Source organism: Rhincodon typus, chromosome 13, assembly GCF_021869965.1.
Source record: "Rhincodon typus isolate 14 chromosome 13, sRhiTyp1.1, whole genome shotgun sequence".
NCBI lineage: Eukaryota > Metazoa > Chordata > Chondrichthyes > Orectolobiformes > Rhincodontidae > Rhincodon > Rhincodon typus.
Genome location: NC_063344.1, coordinates 50361314 through 50383093, shown reverse-complemented (window position 1 = coordinate 50383093; position 21780 = coordinate 50361314). Strand labels below are relative to the sequence as shown.

Genomic DNA, 21780 nt, shown 5'->3' with positions numbered 1-21780 from the left:
TCCACAGTTATAAATTCAGGCAGGTCAACCATCTATTTTTCTGTCATTTCATCCAACTTGTTCAGCAGGACCTTTGCTTCATAGAAGAAAAGATTAATTGATTGATTGACCAGGCCCCAGCTTTTCTGCTATACATTACAAGAAAAACTGCATGTATAAGGAACGATGTTATGCTTCTGATATGCAAGGCATTGGTGTGTTTAGATTCAGTCTTTTTTTGGTTTGCTCATTCATCTCAAGAGCTTTTTGTATTCTACATTTTCTTCTCGCTCTTGAGAGAAATTTTACCTATTCATAGATTATCTGGCTATTCTTCTCGTACATTCCTCCTTTTAATGCCTTTTAGTGCTTTCTTTTCGTGTTTGCCTGCTGCATAGCTTGTGTAGCTTAATCTGCTTCCTGTTGGTATTCTTCCCAGGTTAGAGTCACCAGTTTATATGGACTAATATTTCCTCTCCAAAACAATTACAAATAATTCCTTTACAACTGATGCAAATTTCCAAAAGGTCCCTTTCAAGCATTTTTAAAAACAATTGCAGATTCTCCAAATATTTTAATGTAATTATACATTTCATAACTGAAGCTGCTTCTGGGTCAAAGATCATCACACCATTTCTGAATTCGAGTATTGTAGGGAATGACAAAGTGGTATCTTTTTTAAAACAGGATACAATAACATTTTGTTTTAAATGAATAACTTTACCATTTTGTGTGATCTCTTGTCTGCAAATGGGTCCACTGCCACAATGGTTTTTAGCACAGTGACAAAGTTTTTTTCATTTTGCTGTTTCAAGTTGGTGCTTTGTTTTCTCATTGGAGGCCTTTAATAACTGTTAACTTTCAGCATTTCAAAGTTGCTTGATTTGAATTTAACATCAGAAACTGCCTTTTCGACCGTGCTAAATTTAAACTTGTAGAAGTCTGTTGTTCACTTTCTTACATTGATTCATGAAACTGTTTCAATCCAAAACAGATCTCAACAAATGGCTTTGTATAGTTCCAATCTGTTTGTTTGTTTTTAGTCTTGTGTGATTTATTAAACTTCTGTCTGCAATCTTAGATCTCAGCCTAATCATGCATCCCCTAAAAATACAGTCCTGTCTGATGTTCTATTTTTTTTGAACATGCTTCTGTCATTTGAAGCAGGTTGTGGCAACAGGATGTTGATGTTTCCAAAACCCATGGTGATTGGATCACCATGTTCCAAAGTATGTGCATTAGCAATAAACTATATGCACCATATTTTTTAAATGGCTTGAGATTTTAAATCATTGACTGTCAAGATCGCTGTTGAACCAGGAGAAGTTCTTCAAAAAGGTCTTGCAATCCAACTATTTACACGTAGTAATCATTTTATATGCACCTTCAAAAGGTGGTGATGATCTGTTAAATGATTTGTTAAATGAAGTGTTCCATTTAGGACCATGTTCCGGTTCATCTCAAAACCAGCAAATTTATTTAAAAGTAAATGGCCTATTTCATCAAATTTGGCAGACTCGGGAGGAGAAAAATGTTGACAAACCTTGATGTATTGCTCTTTTCACTGAGTTTTGCCTGTGCTCTCCTACCTGCAATTTCTGACACCACATATATTCAGTTAATAAACTCTTGGTGCATGGCCAACCTCCTGTAGTCTTTCCTTCGGGTGTCAATAGCATCTTATTCTTTTTCAGTTGCTGATTTGATTCAAATCTATTATGGTGAAACTGGAAAGTTTGGACCTTGCTGCACTGTGTAACTTGGCAATATAGAACATTTCAACCCTCAAATGAGCAGTATCACAGATCTGAACATATCATGATTTAGAGAAATCAGAGACATTGAGCAGAAATGACAATAAAATAGGGATTATTTTTCCCATGTGACCAACGGTGTACCACAGGTATCAGTGCTGGGTCACTGCTTTTCGTCATTTATTTAAACGATTTGCATGTGAACGTAAGAGGTATGGTTAGTAAGTTTGCAAAATTGACACCAAAACTGGAGCTGTAATCGATAGCGAAGAGGGTTACCTCAAAGTACAGCGGGACCTTGAGCAGATGGGCCAGTGGGTTGAGGAGCGGCAGATGGAATTTAATTTAGATAACTGAGAGGTGCTGCATTTTGGAAAGGCAAATCAGGGCAGGACTTATACACTTAATAGTAATGTCCTATTGTGTTGCCGAACAAAGACACCTTGGAATACAAGTTCATAGTTCCTTGAAAGTGGAGTCCGAGGCAGACGGGATAGTAAAGAAGGTGTTTGGTGTGCTTGCCTTTATTGGTCAGTGCATTGAGTATAAAAATTGGGAGGTCATTTTGCAGCTATACAGGACATTGTCAATACAGTGTGGATCTTGAGGAACACAGCAAGTCAGGCAGCATCAAAGGAGCAGGACTGTCGACGTTTTGGTTTACACCCTTCATCAGGGCTGATGAAGTGTGTAAACCTGAAATGTCAACTTTGCCACTCCTCTGATGCTGTCTGACCTGCTGTGTTCCTCAAGCTCCACACTGTATTGACTCTGACTCTAACACTTGCAGTTCTTGCTATCTCCAAGTGACACTACAGGACATTGGTTAGGCCACTTTTGGAATACTTTGTTCAATTCTGGCCTTTCTGCCATTGGAAGGATGTTGTGAAACTTGAAAGGGTTTAGAAAAGATTTACAAGGTTTTTGCCAGGGTTGGAGGGTTTGAGCTATATGGAGAGGCTGAATAGGCTGGGGCTATTGTCCCTGGAGCGTCAGAGGCTGAGGGGTGACCTTGTAGAGTTGTCAAGGTACTTTTCCAAAAGTAGAAGAGTCTAAAACTAGAGGCAGAGGTCTAAGGTGAGAGGGGAAAGATTTAAATGGGACCTAAAGGGCAACCTTTTCACTCGGAGGGCTGAGTGTATGGAATGAGCTGCCAGAGGAAACAGTGGAAGCTGGTATAATTATAAATTTAAAAGGCACCTGGATGGGTCTATGAATAGGAAGGGTTTGGAGGGATATGGGCCAAATGCTAGCAAATGGGACTAGATTAATTTGGGATATCTGGTCAGCACGAATGAGTTGGACCGAAGGATCTGTTTTCATGATGTACAGCTTTGATTCTAAGAGACCAACTCGTTTTTTTTTTAATCATTCACTTGTGGGACATTGGCATTACTGGCCGAGTTAGCATTTATTGCTTGTCCTTAGTTTTCCTTGGGAGAGTGGTCATGAGCTGCCTTCTTCAACTGTCGTGGGTGGAGTAAGCTTAGGCTTCCACGTCCCTGGAAAATTAACAGCTGCCCCATTTTCTAATAAGTATAGTTGTAGATTAATGGAAATGTGACTCCTGTCTAGCAGCAATGTGGTTGATTCTTTCTTAATCAGTCAAGTGATAATTATGGTCTTGAGTGACATCTATCATTTGCCCACTGCTTCAGCTTCTCATGCAGCTCTGTGTTGTTTGACTGCCAAAAAAGAACAGCATCAAATGGCCATCTCTAGCAAGTGCATAAAACAATATTGATTGAAGATATTTACTTTTCAGTGTATTTAGTTGCCTTGCCATGTCTGAGATTTTATATCAAAGTAAAATTTAATCTTGTACACATTAGAGGAATTTGACAAATTTTAACAAATTATTTTTAAGTGGAAATTGGTGCACATTAATTCATCCCTGTACCAAATATAGCTACCCTTCATATGTATTTTTATGCAAATAATTAACTGTAAATACTCCTGACAGTATTTCATAAAAACACTCCAATAATTCCAGATAAGTGGGATCATTCGATAAATAGTAGTTCTGGCCAAAGTGATAATCTTAAAAAATAGTGTTACTGACAAAATACAATGGAAGAGTTCTTTTGGGGTATATTATCTTCTGTTTTACTACATTTTCTGGCTTCACTTTACTGCAGCAATGAGGATCCCTCTGCATGAGGATAACAGCTGACTTATTTTGAGTACGCTTACTGGTGCATTGTAATTATTTACTTCCAGGTGTATATAAGTGGTTGGTGTAATTCTTCCACGATATGTCTAACTCTCTGCAGCATGGGGAATGAGGTCAGTTCACCGAAGTCTGTTACAGCCATTTGTCTGATTCCACTGATGCTGTAACATATGAAAAACCCTCAGCGGTTTAACATTTTTAAACACACTCAATCAATATTTGATATTATACAGTTGGTCTGGACAGACTCTCAACTGAAAGGATAATTTAAAACCATCTCCCAAAGAACCAATGCAAAATTATCTTCAAACGTGCATACAAATTTGGGAAAAGATTTTTCAGTTTTGTTTCCCCAGATGCATTTCCATACAATGGTAGTTTGCTGCTAAGCACCTGAATCTGGATATTTTACTGGAGTGGTCTTAAGACAGATGTAGTTCTAATTTTTGACGTTTTTCTCACTAGTACAGTATGTCATGTTCCAGTGAGAGAACATCTGTTCAATTAATCAAGTTTAGTGTTATTAGTTCAAGTATATATGTTGATGTGTTAGTTCATTAAAAATGAGATAAATAAGATTTATTAGAAAGTTTTTAAAAAAAATTTCCTGTCCTACAGGACAGGTATTTCTTTTTTTTACCACTGTTTTCTGACCCTTCACATTATAGAATTCTTCAGATGAGACAGCGCAGGAAGATGACAAGGTCCTAGTAACAGAGAAAGTAAGTTCCATCCCAAACAATCTATTAAATATTCTAGGTGTTTTGTAAACTAGGTTAAGTGGTGATTTCAGTTAATCTGTAGAACACAGTGTAGATACAAGTATAGCATGAAACATGTGTTCCATGGTTTATTTGCTTGCTTAATTTAATCAGATGTTGCATGTAAGTACTGATTTTGTGCTCTCCAAAATTTGAAGGTTGCATCTGAACAGTTTCCCTCAGGTCGAGTGTAAGACTATATAGATATGCAACTTGGTTCTTTATAGATAGTTCACTGATTTCCTTATGAGATTGCATGTATATTAATAACATGACTAGGCTTGCTTCATCAGTTCTCCACATGATATTTTAGAGAAGATCTACCAATATTGAATGTAGGGGACATAAATGAAAACCTTTAGTCAATAAGTACAATATTTATTGTTGGTTCACTAATTTTTAAATTATTTTTTAAAAGTCATTTTCATTTCTGCCCTGCTGCCTAAGGGCAAAAATTCATACTGAGTCTATTTCACTGGTGGGTTAAACTGTGAAGGCACAAGTGATGTAAATTCTTTCTAAGCATTGGTCTTTTTAGTAGAACTAATTGTAATTACTTAGGTTTGAACAGTGTTCTGCTGTCTCTCTCAACTTCCATGAGGGTTCTTAGTAATTTCAACTACACACTTCCTTTTGTTCCTTTAGCTGATTAATGAGTATTTATTGAAATAACAACAGCAAAACTATCAATAGTTCACCGTCACTACTCCACTGTAACTGATAGCAGCTTTCGCGCTTGCTGGGAATAATGTGAAAAGCCGTTGTCAGTGATCCTTTCGTTCTTTCTCCAGAGGTTGTGCTTTTGGAATGTGCCTCCACCCCCTGAGCACTGCAGTCAGTAGGAAATATCATGAATTTGAGAAATTTCCCTATTGCATTGTTTTTGCTATAACCACTCTTGCAGGGGTGGGGGGGGTGGGGAATGCATCTTATTGCATTGAGGTGGAGCTGGGCTTCTCATAGTATGTTAACTTCATTAATTACTGATAAATGCATGCACTGGTTTTCAAAAGTTCATTTTATATTTGTAGAATGTTAAATTTCATATTAAAAATGTTTGTTTTGCTTTCTATCGAAATCCAATCATGCATACTTTGCCACCTGAGAATTACAACTAAAAGTGAAGAGTATCACGTGCTTTTAATTTCTTGGTTTGCTGTGTTTGCATACAATGCGATTGGCTGGTAACTGCTTGCTGATAGTACTGCTGCTGTACACCATGCTATGCCCTTGACTTGGTACCAGATCTAAATTCTTGTTGGAAAAAGGAAAAAGCGTGCCACTATGGTTGCTGGATTATGAATGGCACTTTCTTCAAGATGAACAGTGAGCACCATTGATTTGCTTTGACAGTGATTGCAAAGTGGATTAACAAAAAAGCAAGTGTCCTCATCAGTGTAATAAAATGTAAAATATAAACTGGTTGATACTTTGCGTTCCTACTCTAAATGATTATGCATACAAGAATTGTGCTCAAGTTTCCCTCTTCAGAGGGAGTCTCTTATCATTCCAAAGGAGGCAGATAGTAAGGTAAGGCTGAATATCTGTGTGGGAGCAAATCTATGTAGATCACTTCTCCTCCTTTCTGAACCTGAATTCTCAGACAAACAATTGCATATTGTTTTATTTGCTTATCATTCATAAATTTGTTTCTTACACACCATCTAATGGAAGATTGAGGGGTTTTATTGGAAGGTAACCATCAGCAATGTATCTGCCTGCCTCTCAGTTCTATCACCCATGAGATTACAAGACCATTTTGCATTATTTACGTTTGTTTTAAAATTTGAGTATTGCAGTAATTTGAGATGCTCACAAGTCACAGAATCCCAATAGAGTGGAAACAGGCCATTTGGCCCAACAAATGTACATCGCCTGTCCAAAGAGCATCACACCCAAACCCATCGCCTTACCCTTTCCCTGTAACTCTACATTTCCAATGGCTAATCCACCTAATTTACACACCCCTGGACACAGAACGCAATTTAACATGGCCAATCCACCGAACCCGCACGTCTTTGGACTGTGGGAGGAAACCAGAGCACCTGGCAGAAACCCATGCAGACACTGGGAGAACGTGCAAACTCCACACAGACAGTCGCCTAAGGGTGGAATCAAACCTGGTCCCTGGTGCTGTGAGGCAGCAGTGCTAACCACTGTGCCACCCTATAATACAAATTACATAACATGCTGTGTCTTGGATCGGTCACTTCCTAATTAATTTCCAGTGGACTTGGAACAACCTAGCTTAAAATTAATGGAATGTTTTTGCTAATCCCTTTTTTGTAACATAACTTCCTAGATTTCTAAACGTGAACAATGTTTTAGTCAAGAATTGAGAACTAATCTGATAAATGTGACCATGCTGCAGGGTTAGACTTGCACTTAAAAATCACACACAAGTTATGGGGCAAAGACAGCAAATCCTGTATTGCATCACAGTGCTGACTGAGCTTAGGATAAAGCAGTCTTCATAATTGCATTTAGAACAGTAATGGCTTTGTTGCAATGTTCATTGAACTATAAATGTTGAAATTGTACATTTTTAAACCAGTACCATATTCTTATTCTTTTGTTAGTTTCTTGTTCTCCCTGATAGGATGGGATGATGGCTTTTATTGCTACATTGTACTTTGTTTTAAACTGCAGTGTGCTGTAATATTGCCATCAGATTTTTGCTAGCTTTCTTCCTTCACTTCTCTTTCCCTTTCTCCTCCACTGCTTAACTGACTGGGAGTTTATGTTAAGGTCTAGTAACAAACTCCTGTCCATTTTCTGATATAGTGCATTGATATTTCACTCAATAACTAAAGTTTATATGTGGTTAAACAGGTTCTTTAAAGTGTTATATCTAGAACTTTTTGTTCCTGTCCTTTTGAGTGGAAAGGACTTGGACAACTTAATGTAGAGATGAAGTGATTTTTTTTTTAAGCATTCAGTAGAATTCAACAGTTTTAATTACATAATTAACCAAGTATTAAGCATTTTTCTGGCTTCAAGACAGAAAGCAGAGTTGGGAGTAAAAGCTAATTAACCCATGTGACAGAAGGTGGATCATTCTGTCAGGATCCGAGCTAGGATGACTGTTTGCTATTTATATTAGCAGTTTTCAACGTTGACGTAAACACTTTCTAAGTTTACAGATGATGCCAAACTTCTTTTTTGGAGGGGAGGGTGGCAAGAAAGAATTGTGAATACTGAGGAGGACTGCCACAAATTCTAAGAAGTTAACTTTCAGGATGAGCATGTAATTAGCCAAATAGAGCTAATATATGTAAATATGAATTTTTTTTTTTGTGAAATGTAATGTTATATAGAAAATGGGACTGACAGCAAGGTGGTGGATCAAAGGGACCTTGAAGTTCTAATATGTAAATCCTTAAAAGTGAGGATGCACGCTTACTTTTCCTGGTCTTTTTTAACTTGTTGTTAGAGGTTATTTTTAAGAGGGAATTGACAGAATAACTTGACTTTATTAGTTCAATCCTTGGTCAACATATCTGGAATAAGTTCTGATTACTGTATATAAAATAAGGTACAGAGGCATTGGAGAGTGTGTTTTTAAAGATTTGAAGATACCACGAGTAATGTAGGCTTTTTCTTCCCCTTTTCAGGGTGCATCTCTTGAACAGAGAAAGATGAAGAGTCTTTAAAGCTCTGAAGGATTTTGTTAGAGAAGGCAGGGCATGATAGTATTTCAGTTTGTGGGAAAGAGCAAAACTGAAGGCCATCAATATTAGTCACCAAGAACTCCAATAGACAATTCAGAAGGAACATATTTACTGAGAGATTGGTGAGAATTTGGGACATTCTACCATAGGGAGTGGCTGAAGCCATTAAAATAGATGTATGAGGATGAAGGGAACAAAAGTTTCTGCCAAATAGCTAGATGAGAGAAGACGTGAGCATAAAACTGCATAATGGGCTAGGGCTAGAATGACTGACGTTTCTGTGTTCTATATTCATTGTTGTTCCAAGTCAGTATGGTGAGTGGCTTGGATGGGAGCACTTGCAAGTTCCCAGGTATGCCCAGGCTGCCCTTATCTTTCTAGTTGAAAGTGTTTGTTGTCTTTGAAAGTGCTGTGTTAAGAATTTTTGGAATATTTTTGCAGTGAATCTTGTAAGTTGTACACCCTACTGCTACCTGAGTGTCAGTGGTACATGAAGTGGATGTTTGTGGATGTGGTGCCAATCAAGTGGGCTGCTTTGTCCTGGATGGTTGCAAACATCTTGAGGGTTGTTGGAGTTGCACCCACCCATCCAGGCAAGTGGGAAGTATTCCATCACGCTCCTTGTAGATGATGGACAAGTTTTGCAGATTCAGGCAGTGAGTTACTCACCGCAGTACTCCTAGCCTCTGCCATGCTCTTGTAGCCACTGCATTTGTGGCAGGTCCAGTTGAGTTTCTGGTCAGTGGTAACATCAAGGATGATGATATTGAGGGATTCAGTGATGGTAACACCTTTGAATGTCAAGGGATGGTGGTGAAATGGTCATTGCCCAGCATTTGTATGGCATGAATGTTATGTCATTTGTCAGCCCAAGCTGGACGTTGTCCAGATCTTGTCAAATTTGAACTTGGACAGCTCCAGTATTTGAGCAGTCACAAGTGGTGCTGATCATTGTGCAATCATTGCACATCCCCACTTCTGACCTTATGATATTCTAAGCAATAACATTTTTAATATTTCTTAGTTTCGGTATTTTAAGCTTGTTTTGCAGATTTTCCTGGCATACAGTTTATTCTATATAATGCATTGTGTTCACTTAATAGGAATATTTTGCATGATAATTGGTAGCCCCCATTTTAAATTTGCACTGTACTGTAGCAGATTAATGCACCATACAATAGTAAGACTTGGGTTTATACAGTATGAAACGTTCTTTTTTTTTTTTTGAAACCAAATATAGTGTAGTTCTAAAAGTTTGAGTCTGCTCGTTCTTGGTTTCAATTCAGGTTATTTGGCTGCATAGTTTGGCTAGTGACTAGGCTCTAAATAGTCAATTTGATGCCATATAGAGAGAAACATGGTGTTTGTAAGACTAGCTGACTAGTGCAATGATAGATACAAGACCAATTCTTAATCATCAACTTAAACCACCACAGCAGATGCTTAATTCTCAAAGTTAAATATTTACTGTGTTTTTGGTACATCTAGTCCACCTCCTGTAAAGTAATACATTAATTACATCATTAGAAGATCATGAAGTGCTCACAACCAATTAGTTAGTTTTCAAGTGCAGTCACTGTTTTGGTAATATAGCAGCCAGTTTTTCTGTTTTGCACAGGAAGATGTCAAAAAATAACATAGTGAGAAATGACTGACCAGTTTCCCTCTTTTGGAGATCTTTGACGAATCTGTACCCAACTTTTGAACTGTTTCATGGAATCCTGTATGTCAGCTTAATCCAACAGAATTGACTGAAGCATTGGTGATGTCTCCAGAAGTGTTTTTGAAAGTGTAGCAATCCTCCTTACTGCTTGGAAGTGTTGGCTGAGATGACATGACATGTTCACACCTTGCTTATTAGGTTTATAAAATAGTTGTGCAATTCTTTGAATATACTTAAAGCAGTTTGAATTTAAAATCTTGACATGGGAGGTTTCATAAAATGACAAAATAATTTTATCAGGGTAAGCAGTGCAAAAGAATTGACACTAAAGAGGAAAATTAATATCTGTAGAAGTATTGAAAGGGCAAAAGTAGAATCTGTAGATTAAAGAAAATCATTCATCCGTGATGTATGTCGTGCAAAAAGAAAAATTAATGTTCCTCACTAGGAATGAATCTAAAAAGTTGTTGAAGGATGCTGTACTCTGGATGCAAGCTAATTTAGAACAGTTGATGGTATTTCATAGGAAATGTTCAGAGGCTGTCCCTATCTCTGGCCTAGTGCGTATTAAAAATGCAAAAATATTTAATGTGGAAATGAATTTGACTGGATCTTGTGCGCTGTGATGGATGGCTTTTGTATTTTTAAACTTTATCGTGGCATTCAAAGACTCAGTGTGCTAATGAACAAAAATGGGCTTGCCATAAAGCAGCATAAAAATTTCTTTCAAATCAAATTTCTGAATGTAACTATCCCGTTATCAAAGTTTAGGATGCAGTCTAAACTGGCTTGTGTAGGCAATATTTGCTGAATTCAACCCTGACAGTATGAGTGAATCATGTCTGCTGGGTTTAAAAACAAAGGTAGAATTACAGAGCTTGTATGTGAAAATGTTTCAGGCTTGTGTAAATTAGAGCTAATGGTTGGGAAAATTTAGGTATCCTTGAACGTTTTCAATGTATTGCACCGTTACCTTTAATTTGCAATGCCCAGAATAATGGATGTGCACAGAAATGACTTTTTTTCAGATATAGTTTTTTTTTCATGGCTTTGCACCTGTAGTAAAAACATTCCTAAAAAAAAATTAGGCAAGCCTGAGGACTTCTTGAAATATTTGCTCATGGTAGAGACACATTGATGGCTAGGCCAGCATTTTTAATTGACTGGAGTCAAGATAAAAGTCAGCCATATGCTACAGGTCTGGAGTGACATTTAGGCAAAACCTGATAAAGATAACCCCTTTCCTTCCTTTTAAAGAACTTTAGTGAAGCAGCTGGCTGTTTATGCCATTTGTTGTTGTTTCATCTTTGTACCAGATTTTTATTGAATTTGAATTTTAATCTTTTTGCCATGGTGGAATTCAAACCCATGTTCCTAAAAGCCTGTGGTTCTAGATTACTAGTCCAGTGACATTACCACTTCGTCACTACCTCGTTATAGCAGATCTATTGCTAGGCAATTATTGAGCTCATCCAGATTAATATAAATAACATTTTTACCATTTTCTGCCTCTCAATGTAACCTTATTAATTAAGCCTTTGGATCAAGGTGTTGTCTTTAACAACATTTCTTATTTTAGAGATTTCATGAGAAAATTAATCAATGTCAAAGGCAGTATATGGACCTTTCAATCTGTTTCTAGCATAAAAGATGCATTACTAAATATGGCATTTGTGTTTGGAAGTCATCAATTTAAAGTGTAACATTAAGGAGGATTTGGAGAAAATTGTTGCCACGTTATGTTTGAAGGTTTTTCATGAGAAAACGTAAAAGATTTAATATAAACACCTGTTAACTATTATCTGAAACTATGGCAATCGTGAACTAAAATTTTGTTATGCCACCTACGTCCTCATGGACAATTGCAAGAGATGCTGAGGATTAGCCCCTCTTGAGTGCCTGCACACTATTATCTGAAATTTTAATTTCTTTTCAGAAGTAAAAAGAACCCTGTTCTTCTTGACCACCTGCCCACTGTTTTATACTTTATTCATTAAAGGTTCATTCCAGAAGTGTGGCATTGTATTCCATCAGTAAATGTAACTCTGTTAACTTTCATCCTTGATCAGTTTGCATCATCTATTTCCTGTGCACACAGGATAATAGTTTTTACTGTATGTCTGTCTTTTCAAAATGTGTCCACTGAAGCTTTCCTGAAGCTTTCCTGAAGCGATGCTAGGCGACCAAAAATGTGTGTGTAACAACAAAAAATTTTATGCATCCTGAATCTTTATGTTCTTGTGTTAATTGATTTGAAATATATTAAATACTTCAGAAGGGTCTCTGAATCTTGAGGAACGTAAGGACTTTGCATAGGTTTTTACCTTTTTAAAACGTACCTTAAAACTACAACTGAACAGAAAACCATCGCAAAAGGAATTTAACTTCAAAATTGTTGTATTGATATGTTATAGCATCAAAACAACATTCTGCATTTCTGGTCATTTAGTCTTGTCCGGACATACTGCTGGATTAAGAATATGAGACTTTGACTTTTATAGTGATTGAAGCAATGAGATAAACTGAAGGAGGAAAATTTTGCTTTACATTTTCAAAGATTCGAAGTGGAATTCTTTAGTGAAATATTTAAACTTTTTCAACACTGGAGGGCAGTGTTGATATTCCATTTAATGTGAACGTTAATTTTGTTCTAGTTCCTGCTGTTGAGTATTACTGGGTGAATACATGGAATTGTAGAATTCTTACAGCACAGAAGGCCATTGATTTATCATGTCCATACTGACTCTCCTCAGGAATAGTTGATGTACTGTCACCTCATCACTCTGACCCCACTTCCCGGTACTTTCCTTCTTTTCAGGTACCCTCAGAATATTTAGTAAATTCAAAAAAAATTAATAGCACAGGAAGCTACTGCCCATTGTCCCTGCACCAGCCAAAAAATCTGCTGTACAGCCTCATTCTATTTTCCATCACCTGGTTGATAACCTACGATATTACAGGGCTTCAGCTGCATATCTGGAGATTTTTCTAATAAATTGCGGGTTTCTGTGTCTGCTACCATTTGTTTGGAGAAAAGAAAACTTCCTACTGTTCCCCTCTAATCTTTCTACCACTTTCTTTAAATCATTGCCTCTAATTATTGCCCCCGCCCCGAACTAAGGGTAATGAGTCCTTCCCAACAAGTCTATTCAAGCCCCTTGCAACCTTATGCACTTGAATCAAATCTCCCCTCGGCTGCCTCTGTTGCAATTAAAACCCCAACCTGTCTTTCCTGAATTGCAATTTGTCAGTCTTGGCAACATTCTTGTAAATCTCCTCTGTATCTTCTCTATCAGTTACAACATTTTTTGTAATGAGATGACCAGAACTGAGTACATCAATCAAGTTGTGGCCTAAACAATTTTTTTTATAAGATTCAGCGTAACCTCCTTGCTCTTTCTATTCTGTATCATGACTAGTAAAGGAAAGTTTTCCATATGCCTTAACCATGATATTGAAATATCCAGTTGCTTTCAGGGTTCTGTGGGCATAGCACTTCGAGGTCCCTCACTTCCTGTACACCTCTTAAAAATCCCTTGCTAAAATTCATCTGGACCAGTCAATTATCTTCATCAATTGTCCTTGCTATTGGCAAAAAAGTCAAGTTAGTCAGACACAATCTATCTTAACAAGTCCGTGATAATCTTTGCTTCTATCAGTCCATGTTCTTAAGTTTGTTGCTACTCTTCTTGTAGTTCACAATATTCTCACGTTTTGTACCACATGCAAATCATGCCCTGCACATCCAAGTCTTGGCCGTTTAATGTAGAAGAAAAGAGTGGCCTGAAATCGTACTATACGCTCAAGCCTGGAGAATCAGCTATTCACCATACTATTTTTTTGTCATTTAGTCAAATTTGTTTCCATGTTGAGTGTGTAACTTCTGATTTCGAGGGCTTGAACTTCGCTGGCAAGTCTGTTATGTTGCATTTAATCAAATGACTTGTAAGTCAACTGCACTAATGTCAATTTCCCTCTGTTACTTCTTTGAAAACTCAAATTAGTCGAGCACTATTCTCCTTAAACAAATCTCACGCTGGTTTTCCTTCAGTTAATCAATATTAATCCAAGTGGCTGTTAAATTTGTCCCACATTATTGTTTTTAAAGGTTTTTCTACTACCAAAATTAAAATGACTGGCCTAGAGTTACTGGTTTTTTTCCAACATCCTTTATTGAACAAGATTATAGAACTTGCAATTCACTAATCTTTCAAAACTTTTCCTGTCTTTAAGAAAAATTAGAAAATGACGACCAGTGTATCTACATTTTCCACCTTTACTTTCCCCATTGGATGCAGCTCATCTAGCTCAGGTGTCAGGGAATAAGTAGCAAATTGGATGGCATTCTGGTTACAAAACATAACCAGATTAAAATTAGCTATTCAGATGAGCAAAATGTTACGTTCCGTAAAGATAGATGTTGAGACCATTGTTGTAGACCATGTAAATAAAGCGATAGTTGGAAATACATGTTCTAAATTTGCATACAGCATCAAATTGTAGTGGTATGTGTGTGCTGGAGATTGAATTTAATGCAGGGGAGAATGACAAAAAACAGGAAGGCGCTGATAACTTCAGAGTGGGCATGTAATTAGTAAATGAATATAAGTATTGCTGTGTGTTGGGTGATATATTTTGGTCGGAAGAATCAGAAAATTACATGTGCTTTAGAAATTAAAAGCTTAAATATTGTTCATAGATCATTCTACCATAGAATCCCTACAGTGTGGAAACAGGCCATTCAGCCCAATAAGTCCACACTGACCTCCGAGCATCCCACCCAGACACCCATCCCCCATAACCCACCTAATCTAAACATCCCTGAATACTACGGGCAATTTAGCATGGCCAATCCACCATCTTTGGACTGTGGGAGGAAACGGGAGCACACAGAGAAAACCCACGCAGACACGGGGAGAATGTGCAAACTCCACATAGTCAGTCACCCGAGGGTGGAATCGAACCCGGTTCCCTGGCGTTAACCACAGTGCTGCCCCATGAGTTAAGATATAGATTATGGTGCACAGGTGCAGAAACCAATAAAAATGGAAATGCAGTTAATAAGATCATAAAAATAAGTTCATTTTTCAAGGGATAGAACTGAATAACTGAAGTTATGTTCAACTGTTTAAAACCCTGATTAGATCACACTTGGAGTACTGAGAGCAGTTTTTGTCTCCATATCCTGGAGAAGGTACAAAACAAATTTGAAGGAATGATAGCAGAATTAAGGATTTATTATGATAAGGAAAAAAATTGAGCAGCCTGGGGATCATCTTTGAAAAAGAGAAGACAGGGAGTGAGGGGACAACATTCTTGAAGTGTTTGAAAAAAAGAGGTCGAGACATTCCCATATTTTGTGTGGCCAGAGATATAAGATGGTCACTGCCAAATCTAATAGGGAATTTGGGTCAACTTTTATAATCAGGAATTAGTTGGAACATGGAACTCACTACTACAAGGAATAAGGTGAGTTGACTGATGTACATTTCAGGGAGGCACAAAGAACTGGAAGAACATATTGGTGGGTTTAGATGAATTAGGTCCGCAAAAGGCTGGAACATGAACCAAAGCACAGACCACGTGAGCTGAATGTCCTGTTTCTATGTATTGAATAGCATGTGGTTATGTAGTACAGATATCTATCAATGCTTTTATCTATTTGCAGCGTTGCTGCTTTAAAATGATCTACTAATTTTTTTTTTCTCTTGTCCATGCCAGTTAATACTTGGAAATTACAAGTGGCTCACCTATGATGAGGTCCATCGTCGTGTTACACATTTTGGGAGTGGATTGGCTATGTTGGGCCAACGGCCAAAGGCCAACATAGCCATCTTCTGTGAAACAAGAGCTGAATGGATGATAGCTGCCCAGTCCTGTTTCATGTATAACTTCCCTCGTGAGTAAAACTTTTCATAACTATAACCAAATTCCAACTTACGCGGACTAACGATGTGTATTTTGTCAACTTAATCATTTCAAGAGACCTGGTGCTTTTGACTGTGTAAGTGAATATGTTGTATATGATTATATGAGGTAGCAGATTAAACTATGAAGACCAGGAAATCTTACACTTTTAAGCCCTGATCCCTATAAATGTTATCGCGTAACCTGTGGTAGAAAGTGGAAATGTGAAGGTGTCAAGTAAAAGCAAGATTACTGTGAACTAAAGGGCTCAGGCCAGGTGATGCTTCAACTTGACAAAATGCCAATTTTGGTAAGTGAGGCTTTTGGCACCTTTTTGGACTGTGCTGTGGTATAAATTACTGCTTTCTGGAGTGGAGAACATATAAAGAAAGTAAGGTACATTAAGTGAATAAAAAATATTGTTCAGTCTAGTTACTTGAGTTTTATTAGAAGTTTTAATAAAAGTAGTTAAATTATTTCAGTGTTTGATATTTTTAATTTAAATAATCTACAGGCTATGAGCCCAACGTGCACTAAACTTTACTGTTGGTCTGAATCAAGTCTGCTTTGGGCTGACTTCACTTGTAATAAACTGTATCCTTATTTACAGTGCTGCCACTATCACTTGTGATGTTTAAGGTGCTTTGTTTATAGTAACAACATACTTCAACAGGAAAAATAGTGTTAAATATAGTGTCAGAAATAATAATGAATTTCATGCTGCATTTTTAAATCTTGGAACTCTGCATCTTAGAAACTTTTTTATTTCCATTTTCTGAACTTGTATCTTTGCAGATGGTGTGCTGAGTATTAAATAGCTGCTACTTGTGAGAGCTTTTGATATTAAACTTAAATGTGCAGTATAAGCTCTGTATATAATTGTGTGTAGTGGCAAAAATGTATTTAGGGACCTAAGGGCTAAGGTTTGGAATTCTGCAAGTGGAATCGTCATAATGCGTGTTCTTTGAGCTATAATTTAGACTAATATTTTGAATTTGATTTTGAACTTTAAAATTCCAGAAGAAACTGCAAGCTAGATAGGATAAACTGGCTGGTTCACTGATGCTAATGGATAATTTCTGCTAAGTGTCTGTAAGCTGAAAATGGAAGCAGACTTGGTACTTGTACTAGGATGGAACTTGCTGCTGGAAGAGGAATCAAGAAATTTTGAGTGCTTTATAAATAAGAATGCTGTTTTTAATTCATTTTACTAGTATCTCCAGGAACTGATGCACATTTTTACTCCAAAGCTAGGTAATTTAATTTGGTTAGCTTGTTTCTAATTTAATGAAGTAACAAAGTAAATAACAAATGAGGTTGGATGGATATGTTAGAAGATCTTGTGGCAGAGTGGGTAGCATTCCTACCCATGATCCAGCACCTCCAGTCAAGCCCCAGTCCAGGACTTAATGGCCGAAGCAGGGTACATTCATCAACTTGAATCTTTCCAGCACACACAGTTAGCAGGATTAAGAGTAGGAGAGATTCCTGGTCAGTCATATCAGAAATAAATTAGTCTTGATCATCACTATTTGTAGTTTACAGATCTCTGTTTGACAATAAGATACAGGAGCAGAATTAGGCCATTAAACCCATAGAGTCTGCTCTGCCATTCGATCATGGCTAATATGTTTCTCAACTCCATTCGACTGCCTTCTCCCTGTAACACTTGATCATCTTGCTAATCAAGAATCTATCTATCTGTGTAATAAATACACTGACTTGTCCTCCACAGCCCTCTGCAGCAATGAGTTTATCTGCAAACTTTGCAACAATTCTCACTTCCTTGGTCCAGATCATTGTGATGTGGAGGTGCTGGTATCCTAAATTAATCTAGTCCCATTTGCCAGCATTTGGCCCATATCTTTCTTAAACTCTTCCTATTCATATGCCCATCCAGATGCCTTTTAAATGTTGTAATTGAACCAGTCTCCTCCACCTCCTCTGGCAGCTCATTCCATACCTGTACCATGCTCTGCATGAAAATGTTGCCCCTCAGGTCCCCTTTAACTCTTTCTCCTATCACCTTAAGTCCATGTCCTCTAGTTTTGGACTCCCCTATGCTGAGAAAAAGACCTTAGCTATTCACCCTATCCGTGCCCCTAAATCTCTAAGGTCATCCCTCAGCTTCTGATGCTCCAGGGAAGATAGCCCCAGCCTATTCAGCCTCTCCCTATAGCTCCAACCCTCCAACCCTGGCAATGCCCTTGTTAATCTTTTCTACACCCTTTCAAGTTTACCAACATCTTTCTTCTAGCAGGGAGGGTATTCCAAAAAGTGGCCTGACTAATATCCTGAGATAACAAGGTGTAGAGCTGGATGAACACAGCAGGCCAAGCAGCATCAGAGGAGCAGGAAAGCTGACGTTTCGGGCCTAGACCCTTCTTCAGAAATGGGGGAGGGGAAGGGGGTTCTGAAATAAATAGGGGGGGGGGTTGGGGAGGCAGATAGAAAATGAATAGAGGAGAAGATAGGTGGAGAGGAGACAGACAGGTCAAAGAGGTGGGGATGGAGCCAGTAAAGGTGAGTGTAGGTGGGGAGTTAGGGAGGAGATAGGTCAGTCCAGGGAGGACGGACAGGTCAAGGGGACGGGATGAGGTTAGTAGGTAGGAGATGGAGGTGGGAGGAAGGACAGGTTAGGGAGGCGGGGACGAGCTGGGCTGGTTTTGGGATGCGGCAGGGGGAGGGGAGATTTTGAAGCTTGTGAAGTCCACATTGATACCATTGAGCCGCAGGGTTCCCAAGCGGAATATGAGTTGCTGTTCCTGCAACAATATCCTGTACTGCCGCTACGTGACATCCCAATTCCTATACTCGGTGCACTGACCAATATAGACGCGTGTACCAAATGCTTTCTTCATTATGAACCTGTGCCAGTTAAGTTGAAGATTCAGAATAACAAAGGTCATAAAATTCTGCCTGAAGTATATAGACTCCCTAACAGTAGTTTTGTCATTGGGCAGAGCGTTAGCCAAGACTTAGTTCGATTTTGTAACAAAGACCATGTGATAATCTTGGGAGTTTAATCTTCATGTAGACTGGTCAAATCAAATTTGCAACGATAATGTGAAAGATGAGTTTGTAGAATGCTTTCAGCGGTGTTATGGAATAATGTGAGATAGAACAAACAATGAATTTGTCATAAAGATTAAATAAGGCCGGGTTTATTAAAAATCTTAAACTAAATAAATATGATTACATTTAATATGAAGGTTAATTGGACAAATCAGCGAAAGGAGGAAGAATAAATAAGTAAATATTGGTAAATCTTTTAAGAAAAAGTACAAATGTTCAACATTTTCCTTCTTCAACAAAACTGAGCAAAAAAAAATCCATCTGTTACTTGCTAGGAAAGTTTTTAAGAGTAATATTTTATTCAAGGTTTATCATGTTGCAAAGAATAATAAGTTTGAGGATTGGCAGTATTCTAGAAACCAGATTCCAGAATGTGCAACCAAAAACTTTCTTTTAAAAAAAGAAAAAAAGACAGAATGAGAGTAAGCTAGCAGAGAATATGAAAACAAATTATAAGAGCTTTTACAAGGTAAAGGAGAGTAACTAATGTAAACTTTGACCGGTCTCAGATGGAGACGGAGAAATTATCATGTGGAGCAAGGAAATGACAGACATTGAAAAAATATGTAAAAGATAGAAATTATACGTTAGAACTAGAGGATCCAATTTTGAATGGAAGTACAAAGTCTTTGGGCCAATTACTTTGGTTCAACTCCTGTTTCTTAATTTCTAGTGTTTTGGATGTTTTATGCCAGTAATTCAATCAGTTCTAACAATACAGTGCCCATCACAACATACTTTATTCGAGAAGCGCAGATTATTTTCAAAACAATTTGAAAGTGTTGACTTTTACTTATGGTATTCATAATGAGATGCACTGTGTTCAAAATGCAGCAAAACTGAATTATTTCTGTAATTCACTTGAATCTGAATTTCTTCTTCTCCCATGTGCTAGGTTATGGTTCCATCTTTGTTGTTAGCTCTATGGTATCTAATTAACATTCTTCGTAATTGTGCCTTCATGGGAAATAATGATGGAATGTTCAACCTGGAGACCTGGCAAACTTGGACTATGCACTGACATTTACACAGACTTTCAGCAGGATTGTTGACTGACTATGCAAATTGAGACTTCTGGATGTTTTCCATTTCCTTTAACCAAAGGCCAATTGTGGTTGCATTTCTGTTGTCCAGGATGAGCCTACAAACTGGAAACAAGTCTTTGAACACAGTGGCTTGGCCATACATTGTCTTTCCAGTAGTTCTGCAGGTTAAAATACTCTCATTGAATCCTCTAATTGAGAGCAGCTCACACATTTGTATGATTTCTTCATTAATTCACTGCCTCGAGTTTTACAAATTTGTTATTTATACATAGCGATATTTTATTGAGTGTTGCTTGAACCAGTCCAGTGTAATCCTGTTAAAATAATATAAATATTGAAGCCTTCGGTAATTTGGCATTTTGCAATCTTGCACCTTAGTTTACAATAAAATTATTGTCATTCTTCAAGTTCAAAGTGAACAATTCAGTGATACTTGTTTCTGTGTTTATAACAAAGAACTGTTAAAGCATAATGTTACTCTGCATTTTTCACCTTGATTTGAACTGAATTTAAGTCAGTCTTTTGAATATTTTAAAACCATCCCCTTTTCCTGCTTTGTTCTGCCCTGCCCCAATATTCCAGACTAAATTATATTTCCCTACTTAGCCTCATGCCATTTTATTTTCGCTAAATAATTATTCTGTACTTTTTCCGATGATATAACTGATTTTTGGCATCAGTGATATGTTGTTGGTTTATTCCACATTATTTTTTGAAAAAACTTGAAAAATCTCTTGTTTTAGTTTATCATTGTGTCTTTGCTACAAAAATCAATGAAAATATAATATCACTGCTTATTATGTTAATTCCTAGTATCACTTTGAGTACTCCAATAAAATCCCTTCTGAGTTCTAATTAATAATACACATCCAAAATTTCTCAGTCTGCTACTGCTTCCTATCTTCTGCGTTTTCTCTTTTCATTTCAAATTTACATGATCTCAAGTATTTTATTCATAGGGTCATGGCATTTGTCCCTCCTCTGCCATTCTACTAGATCACAATTGATTTACCCTCAATGCCACTTTCCTGAACTACCTCTATATCTCTTGATATCTTAGATATCCAGAAATCTATTAATCTGTCTTGAATGCACTCAATGACTGAGGCACCACAGCCTACTCGGCTGGAGAATTCTAGAGATCCACTAACCTCTGAATGAAAAAAAAATTCTTCTTTATCTCAGTTGTAAATGACATACTACTTGCTGTAATATTGTATTCCCTGGTTTTAGATATTCCAACTTATGGACATATGAATTAGGAACAGCTGTAACCCCACATAACCTAAGAAACCATAAAAAACTCTGTTTAAATGAAATCACCTCTCAATCTTGTATACTGTTAGAGAATCTAGGCACAATCTCCATAATTTCTCCTACATAGGACAGTCCTGCCATCCCTGGAAGCACCCACTCTGCAGCTAGTACATCCTCTAGTAAGGAGATCAAAACTGTAAAATACTCCAGATGAGGTCTTACCAAGACTCTATGCAACTTTTACTCCTAAACTCTAATCTTTATGAAAAAGGACCAATATATAATTGCCTACTATAACTAACTGCATGTATTTTTTTCAGTGACTAATGAACAAGGACACTTTTGACATCAAAACTTTCCAGATTTTTATCATTAAAGAAATAGTCAAATTATATATTCCACTGAAATGGATAATTTTATATTTTTGCACATTATCTTTAATTTGCCATATTCTTGACCTCTTGAAGCCTGTTTGCATCCTCCTCACAGCTTCT

At 37.4% G+C, this 21780-nt stretch overlaps 1 protein-coding gene across 2 annotated transcripts in view; it reads left to right on the top strand.

The window, feature by feature from the left end:
- The window catches only part of acsl3a (acyl-CoA synthetase long chain family member 3a), a 111511-nt gene that overhangs the window by 29600 nt on the left and 60131 nt on the right, over positions 1–21780 (top strand). Inside the window, exons 3-4 of one of the 2 annotated variants that reach the window (XM_048604247.1) lie at positions 4575–4628; positions 15723–15900. In XM_048604247.1, the coding sequence (XP_048460204.1) occupies positions 4575–4628; positions 15723–15900 (232 nt within the window). The remainder of the gene's footprint in view (positions 1–4574; positions 4629–15722; positions 15901–21780) is intronic. The other variant, XM_020528701.2, reaches the window with a different exon arrangement.